General features: G+C 42.9%; 1 protein-coding gene across 2 annotated transcripts in view; it reads right to left on the reverse strand.

The window, feature by feature from the left end:
• The window catches only part of BRCA1 (breast cancer 1, early onset), a 74,367-nt gene extending 70,877 nt beyond the window's left edge, over positions 1-3,490 (reverse strand). For both annotated transcript variants that reach the window (XM_006832701.1, XM_006832700.1), the window contains exon 1: positions 3,435-3,490. In XM_006832701.1, coding sequence (XP_006832764.1) covers positions 3,435-3,463 — 29 coding nt within the window. In that variant the 5' untranslated portion in view covers positions 3,464-3,490. The remainder of the gene's footprint in view (positions 1-3,434) is intronic.
• Positions 3,491-8,419: the final 4,929 nt, after the last annotated feature.

An 8,419-nucleotide genomic window follows, 5' to 3' on the forward strand; every position in this document is an offset into this window, starting at 1 on the left:
TGTCATGTATATTGACCTCAGGTTGTTGGTTCTCTGTCTAAGGAACTCCCTTTACTATTTTTTTCCGTGGTTGGTCTACTTTTTCAAATTCTTTTAATTTCTGTTTATCCAGAACTGTTCTAATTTTGCTGGGAATATTACTCTTGATCGGTAATTTTTTTCTTTAATTTGGTTTATTTCATGCCATTGTCTTCTAGTCTGCATGGTTTCTGGTGAGAAATCAGAACATAGTCTTTATTAGCTCTTTGTAGGTAATTTTGTTTATCCTGAGCAGCTCAGAATTCTTTGTCTTTGGTTTTGAAAAGTTTAATTACATGAGTGAATAAAAAATTATCTGCACTCTGGCTATAGAATTTATTTTAATCAACTTTTAGAAAAGCCAAATATATAAGTTGTTCAACATGATCTCCATGCTTTTCAATACAAGCTTTTGTATTTCCTTATTAAAAAATGTTTTAGGCTGAGCTGTGAGCCACAAATGCATTGTTGTCTTCACTTTATCATAGATGAATCTTCGCCCTCGAAGGGCTGTTTTTAGTGGGCCAAACAGGAAAAAGTCTGATGTAGCAAGATTAGGACTATAGGGAAGATTCTTTAACACCCCAAGACAAAGTTTTTGCAGTGTCAACAGTGTGGGCAGAGGTGTGTGGACATGCACTGCCATGCAAGATCATAACGCCATTGAGTAGCAGTCCTTTGCATTTAATTGAAACTTTATGCTTCAGCTCTTCAGTAAGCATCTCACTGTAATGACCACTGTTGATTGTTGAACCTTTTTTCCTGATAATGTTCTAATACTGACCCTTGAGAATCCCCAAAACTGTAAGCATCAATTTTCCAGCTAATGGTTGACTTTTGAACTTTTTCTTGGTCAGCGATTAAGGATGTTTCCATTCCATACTCTGTAGTTTACTCTCAGGCTCACAATGATGTATCCATGTCTCATCACCAGTATACTTTTACCTTCCTTCGAGTACCAGTCCAAATTGTTCACAGATGTGCAAGCACTTCTGTTTATGCTCTTCTGTGAGTTGTTGCGGTACCTATCTCACACAAACTTTTCAAAACTCAAGTCTGTCATGGATTATTTCATAGGCAGAGCCATGATTGATTTGCAAATGATTTTCCACATAATCTACTGTCACTTGGCTAGTCGAAAAAACCATTTCCTGTGCACACTCAATGTTGTCATCATTCGTGGGTGTTGACAGACATTTTAGTATAACTGGAATGCAGATAATTTTTAACTCACCCTTATAATATGTCTTGGTAACTTTCTTTTGTGGGGTCTATCCTGTTTGGAGTGCTTTCAGCTTCTTGAATACATATCTTCTCATCTTTCATGATGTTAATAGTTTTCCTCCAGCAACTCATTGACGAGACTTTGGTTTTTGTTTGGGGAGGGGGTGGATCTCTTACTATTCTTGAATTCCAATCACACTTAAGTTATTTCTCTGGATGGTGTCCCAGATAAGCCTTAGGTTTTCTTTCGAGTTTTTTGTTCTTTTTTTTCTGATTGTTCCTCTAGCAGATGAATTTTGAGAGATATGTCTTCAAGATCATCAATTTACCCTTTCATTAACTGAATTCTACTTCTTAGCCTTTCAATGCAGTTTATTTCTGAAGTTCCAGGCACCGTGGGCTAATGCACGGGACTGCAAAGTCGTTTGAACCACAAGGTCAGTGGTTCAAGCTCAACAGCTTGGAAACCCATACTGGGTCGATATGGCTCAGAACCAACCGATGGCACTGAACAAGTATTATTAATCTTCAGACTTTCTCATTGCTGCTTTTGTATGGTTTCCAGTTTTTCATTTGTCAGTTTGTTTTTATAGTGTTTTCCAGAATTCAAGTTTTATCTATGTTTTTCTTGATCATTCTCTCAATTGTTGAAGGTATCTAAATATCATTCTTTTAATTTCCTTATCTGGTAATTCCAATACCATTTCTGGTATTATATTTTCTGGTTCTCTATTTTGATCACTTGTTTTAGGGATTCTGTATTGTTTCTGTGTAAGCTGACATTGTGGTCTCTGAGACATTGTGATATCATTGTAATTATATGTAATTGATGATTTATGTTGGTGTCTTCTCCTGGTGGATGTGATAGAGACCCGAAGTGTGTACACAATGATCTGGTCACTGTTTGTGTAGTGTAATTCAGGGTGGCTTTGTCTGATGTTGGCTGTTGATGATCATTGATCAGGTAGTCATGGAGTGAACAGTGGCACTTACCCAGTGGGGTGGAGTCACAGGAAGTACAGATGTGGCTGGGCCATATAAGCACAATAGCTATCTCCCCAAAACAAACAACAGCAATAAAAGATCTAATGAGGTAAAATTCATGCATATCCACATTCAGGGGTTTTAGGCCTGACATCAACCCTGAGCAGAGCAGAGATGCAGGATTACGTACCACTAGCTACTGGCCAGGTGAGAGGGGAACTAACCATGCCCCTGGTTGCCATAAGGGCTCAGGGAACAAGGGAGAACCAAACCCTCCTTGATGCCAACCTCCGAAACGCTCCCTGTGTCTCCAGGCTGCTGTAGCGAAAACTGTTCCCAAAAGCTCAAGATGGTCATGCTGCTCCAGACCATCTTGCTCCTGCTCAGCTTCGTCATCCCATTATCACTCAATCCACCTCTCTATCCTATCCTTCAGAGCTCAGTATTTCAGGATCACCATCCATATCTGCTTCAATCTCTTGTGTCCCTGTTGCAGCGTGTCTGCTGACTCTGCCACGTTGCCCATAAACCCTTTGATGACTTGCAGTGTTTTCATTTATATACATAGGGCTACTTTCAGTCAAGGAGTCCTGGTGTAACACTGTAGGAAAAGCACTCCACTGCCAGGTCAATTTGAACCATGAGGTCAGTCGGAACCAACTCGGTGGCACTTAACAGCAACAGTATCAGTGAAAGGTTCTCCTAAGACCTATTCTCTGTTATTGTTGTGAAGTGCCATCAAGTCAGTTCCAACTCATAGCGACCTTGTATAGGGTTTTTGAGGAGTGGCTGGTAAGCTTGAACCTCTAGTAGACACCAATCATTCATGATTTTATTTTACCATCACGAACTATGTCTACTGCAAGTGATAAAGCTAGTTTTAGAGCTAGAAGCTCAACTGTCACTTAACCCAAACAAGATTCCTGCCCCGATGCACAATCAAGACATCTATGGATTGGGAAAGATAAAGGGTTGTGTGCTTTGAGGGGGCCGAAAAGAGGGGAGGAGTAAGAGTGGAGAGAAAAGAGCTATTTTCTATAATTTAAAAACTATTCAGTTAAGAAAAACAACAACTATAATAGCCTGATCTTAAAAACTTCTTAGAGTAACTTTTTCTCCCTCAGCATAAATAAGATCATGTCTACTCATTTGCATATGAAATACTCATGTAAGGAAAATTTTAAATCAATACTCTTCTGTTGACTTACCAGATTGGACACTCTAAGATTTTCTGCATAGCATTAAGGACATTTTGTACTTCTTCAATGTGAGCCAAAGGTGCATCCATTTCTTTCTGTTCCACTGAACACATAAAATAAATGCAAATACATTACTTAAAAAGGCTTATAAACACAAAAGCTGAAATTTGTGCCATTTTTAAATGACAGAAGCTTAAGACTGAAGTGATTTGGAATTACAACAATCCTGTAACTGACAAAAAAAATGTCACAGAGCTCGGAGCCCGGAGCCCTTCCGGGGCCTGTCTGGGCAGATGTTGTGGCCTCCTCTTCCTGGTTATTTTCATGTTTAAAACCAAAACCAACTAGAGCTTCCAGTTCCTACCCTAACTCATTTAGTCAATTCACCTGTACTCATCTCTGAATCCTCCTCAAGCACATCACTGTCCTCCCTTCTCCTTTGGAATATTCCTGCCAACAACACTTGCTACATTCAGGACCTCCTATTTCCCTTTCTTCAAACTTTTGACTTTACTCAAAAAGGCATATGAACCCAGTTCTTAAATTAAAAAAAATTTTGTGGACTGAGTGAGCAAATGCATTTCCCATTCAACAATTTACACACATTTTGTTTTGTGAGATTAGTTGCAATCCCGTCAAAGTAACAATACTGTGCCCACTCCTCTCTAGGTTCCCCATCTCTATTTGCCCACCTAGCCTGCCCCTTCTTCTTGCCTTCTGAATTTTGGTTTTGGGCAAATGCTGCCCTTTGGTCTTATACATATGGTCGGTTGTTCTGAGAAGCATGGTGTTACTATCCACTTTCTAGGTCTGTCTATTGTGTGGCTGAAAGGTGATCTCCAGGAGTGGGTTCAGTTTCAGGTTTGACGGTGTCTAAGGGGTTTCATCAGTCTCCATCAGATCAGTCATTTTTAAAAGCCTGGTCATTTTTTAACTTTGATTTTTTGTTCTACATTTTTCTCCCACTCTGTCCAGGGCTGTAGCAGTTCGAAACTACCAGCTGTTCCGCGGGCGAAAGATGAGGCTTTCTGCTCCTGTAAAGCTTTACAGGCTCGGAAACCCTGTACAGGGTCGCTATGAGTCGGAACCGACTCCATGGCACAAAACAACAATCAGCGTAGTCAGTGGGAGCTGTGGACCATCTAGTTCTGGTCTTGGGCTGTGTGAACCCAGTTCTTTAGGTCTCTTGGCAACAACAGCCTGTTCCTCTTCCTCTGAGTACCTTTCCCATTTCTTCTTTAGGGTTTCCCCCGCCTTCCAAAATAAACCAGGTCATCTTCTTATCCTCATGTTCCCCCAGACACATTCCGTACCTTCTTCCTTCTCCTCAGTGTCTTCCTCCGGTCACCGGTACCTGCCCACCTCCCCAGACTTTTCCCATAACGTTCATCCCCCACCATATAAACACCCATCTTGCTCTCCTTCAAGGCCTCTCCTTTAGGGTTCCTCCCCTTTCACTCTCGAAAACCAGTTTCCCGCTTGCTCCCAAAACACCCCTTCAGGGCCCACCCACTCCCGGCCCGGGGCTCTCTCACCCTAATCCAAAGCAAAGCTTCCGGGGCCTAGTTATCGGTACAGCCCCTCTGGGCTGTCTCCGCTCAGAAAGCGCCCAAGAGTTCCAGCCGAGAAGTCGCAGTTTCAATTTATCTGGAATTCCCGCGCTTTCCAGTCGCCACGGAAACGGGCGGCTGCTGATGAACGTGAGCCTCTCAGAAAGCAAGAGCTAGACGCGTCAGCGGAAGGGCAGGGCAAAAGGAGCCCAGTCTTTCGGGGCTCGGATTGGCCTCCCGTTCTTTCCCTGAATGATGTAATTAGACAGAGCCGGAAAAGAAAGAATTCTACCCGTGTTTTCTATTAGGCACCGCCCCTTCGTCGCCACGCTTCTAGGTGCGGGTTATTACGTCACAGTAATTTCTGCCCTAGGGGCAGAATCGCTAGCTGTGGCCCGAATATGGGCCTACGGTAGTGCCTAAAACAGTCGCAAGAAAAGGGCCTATTCCCCAGCCCTTTCCGTCGCAATGGAAGTATTCAGTTTAGGTAAATGAAAGGGTCGTAGAGGAAAAACTACGATTTCCAGCATGCATTGCGGAACGAAAGGCCTTAACGACAGTGTTCCTTGGAAACTGTAGTCTTATGGAGAGGCACTGCCAATACCGGAAGCAGGCACGAATCTCACGGAACCAGAGTTGCTAGATTAGAGACTTCCGCGTGCTTGTGGACCTTGACACCTATGGATTGGAACGGTATTATGTTTTCGCATCTTGACAGCGGAGAGTAAGCTAAAGAACACACAAATTTTAGGAAGACTGCAATTCCAATCCGGCCCCATCAGTCTCGGGCTAGTAGTCCTCTCAGGTCAGTAACTGGAGGGAACACAGAAAGTGCCGTATTTGCCCAGAACCTCTCGGGCCCACGTCTGCACACGCCTAGTTCCGCCTCCTCTCCTCCAGTGTTTGTTTTTGTTGTGCGATTTAGGTTGCTTCTGTCCCGCCCCCACCGGTGCTGTCTCAGCCAATCAACGGGGTGGTAGCTTTGAAGGACAAGTATTACGAACCAATCTCCTTGTTGGAAACGCAAGAGAACCAGGACTAGGCCCTGTTTCTGTCCGCCATGTTAGATTCACCCCGCAGGGGTAGAAGCAGAGCAGGCAGCGGACGGTCTGTGCACTGGTCTCCGGCAGGCGCCCCCCGGGGGCGGGAAGCTGGTAAGGTAGCAGCTGTGGTTATCTCGGGCTGGGGTCATGTCGCACTTAGTAGGCTGGGGAAGGTTCAAGGGAGGAATTCTGCAGAGGAGAGGGGCGACTTATTCCGTGTGGGGGGGGGCAGCCAATCTTTTCAGAGACCTGATGAGAGAACTGTTCTTGACCGAGGGAGTGGATGTAGCCGTGGAGATTAAGCGTCCGCAGCTTAGAACATCCAGCTTCTGCGGCTGGAAGGCCGAAAATTCCCAACACAAAGAAGGCTAGGCAAAGAAAATGAGAGGAAATCTTCAGAGGGTGGTGACATTATCTTGGGGGCTTGGAGTGCTAGGGAATGATTCTGTACGACAAAAATGAAGTCTGCAAGAGAAAAAGAAATGACTTGACACTACTCACACAGATTCCGCCCCCTCTTTTTGAGAACCTTATAAAGAGGGCTCCTTGTTAGGGAACCTCCTGTTTGGGAAAGCCACCGTTTTTCCTTTTTGTCAAACATTCAACTTTCAGGTCACCCATTTTATTTTAAGCCTATCCAGTAATCAAAGGTCGGATTCCCAGTTGTAGGTCTGTTTTATTAAAGGGATTTTTTTAAGGTTGAAAAAACTGACAAAAGGGGAAAAGATGACTTTGTGCCAAGCAAAGGTGAGTCAATGGCAGGAACTTAGTAATGCCAGTTACGAAATCTCAAGGCCTAGGCCCATGCTGCCTGACTGATCTGACTTCCAACCTATAGGGACAGATTGAGCTAACTAGTTTTGGAATTTCCACAAGTTTTGATGAATGATCTTGCTGAAAATTTTCACATAAAAGGCAAAACAGAAATAGCCAGTTCTTTATGAAGACCTGGATATGATCCAGTTAAGTTAGAATCTCCCACTTCCTGTTTTCTCCCCATCAGCAGAGCAGCTGGATGCCTTCCATATTATCTCAACTAATTTCCATTTGTGTAATTTGAGAAAAGAGCAAGATTTCGTTTCCTGTAGAGCTCTCTAAAGTGTAGAACTGTGTTTTAGAAGTCGGAAAGTAGGAATGTATTTCAAAATAACCCACTTTTGGCAGACTGAATCAGTCACTTCCAGTCCCTGATTTTTTTTGTTTAAAGTTCCTGGGGGAGCTGGACATTCTCTCCAAATTATAAGACTCCAAGAATTGCATTCCTTGTGAATGAAATCTACAGGTCAGCAGGAATGGTGCTCAGGACTGGTCTTTTGGAGGTGAACTCTTGTTTGAATCAGTTCCCACTTAAAGTGACGCTTTATCAGGTTTCTCTAAAGAGCAGCTGGTGGGTTTGAACTGCTGACCTTTTGTCGAAGCTCAGTCTGGATCCAATAGCCCTACACCAGGAGTCTGAACTTAGCTGTAGGTGGAGACAAAATGGAAAAAACTCTTGATCCTCAGAGTTCAAGGTCATTTTGAATGACCCTATCAGCTGTGTTGCTTCACAGGGCCGTGGATGATAACTATGAAAATTAGGATTGTTTTAGGTTCTAAAGGTTGATTTATTATAATAAATTTTTATATCTCAATAACATGGTACTGTAGGATAAGCACTAGACTGCTAACCACAAGGTCAGCAGTCCAAACCCACCAGCTGCTCCTTGTAAACTCTATATGGTGTCGCTATGAGTGAGAACCAACTAGACAGCACCCATGACTCACGGTGATCCTATATAGAGTTTCCAAGGAGCAGCTCGTAAATTTAAACCTTGCAGTTCAAACTGACCTTGTAGTTGAGTGCTTATCCTACAGTGCCACACCAGGACTCCACTTAACAACAACAATGACATTTCTTAGGAGTTTGCTTGGGCACACATTGATCTTAAGATGATATTATGAAGTGGGCAAAACAGATATTAGAACTACAAAGAGGTTAAATGACTTGCTCAAGATTATATGGCTGCTAATTTACTAGAGCCAAGTCTGGAACCGATTCCTTTGCTCCTCATAACAGTGTAAACTCCCAAGATCTCATCTTGCTCCCCTTCTATATTTTGTGTGTAGAGCTCATTAAATATTTGATGCTGAATATGTTTAAGAGCTGACTTCTTTCACTACAACTTAAGTTCAGATTTAAACAACTTAAGCAATTTTTCATAAGGGCATAAATACAAACTAGTTGACCAGTGATAAACACAAACAACTGACCCCAATATAGAGGTTTGATATCTATTAAGGAATTATTAACTTTTAAAGCATGCTTATAGTATTGTGAAGTCCCATTGTGGTGCTGTAGATAAGCAGTGAACTGCTAACTCCAAGGTTGGTGGTTCAGACCTACCAACTGCTCCTTAGAAGC

Source organism: Chrysochloris asiatica, unplaced genomic scaffold (assembly GCF_000296735.1).
Source record: "Chrysochloris asiatica unplaced genomic scaffold, ChrAsi1.0 scaffold00007, whole genome shotgun sequence".
Lineage (NCBI taxonomy): Eukaryota > Metazoa > Chordata > Mammalia > Afrosoricida > Chrysochloridae > Chrysochloris > Chrysochloris asiatica.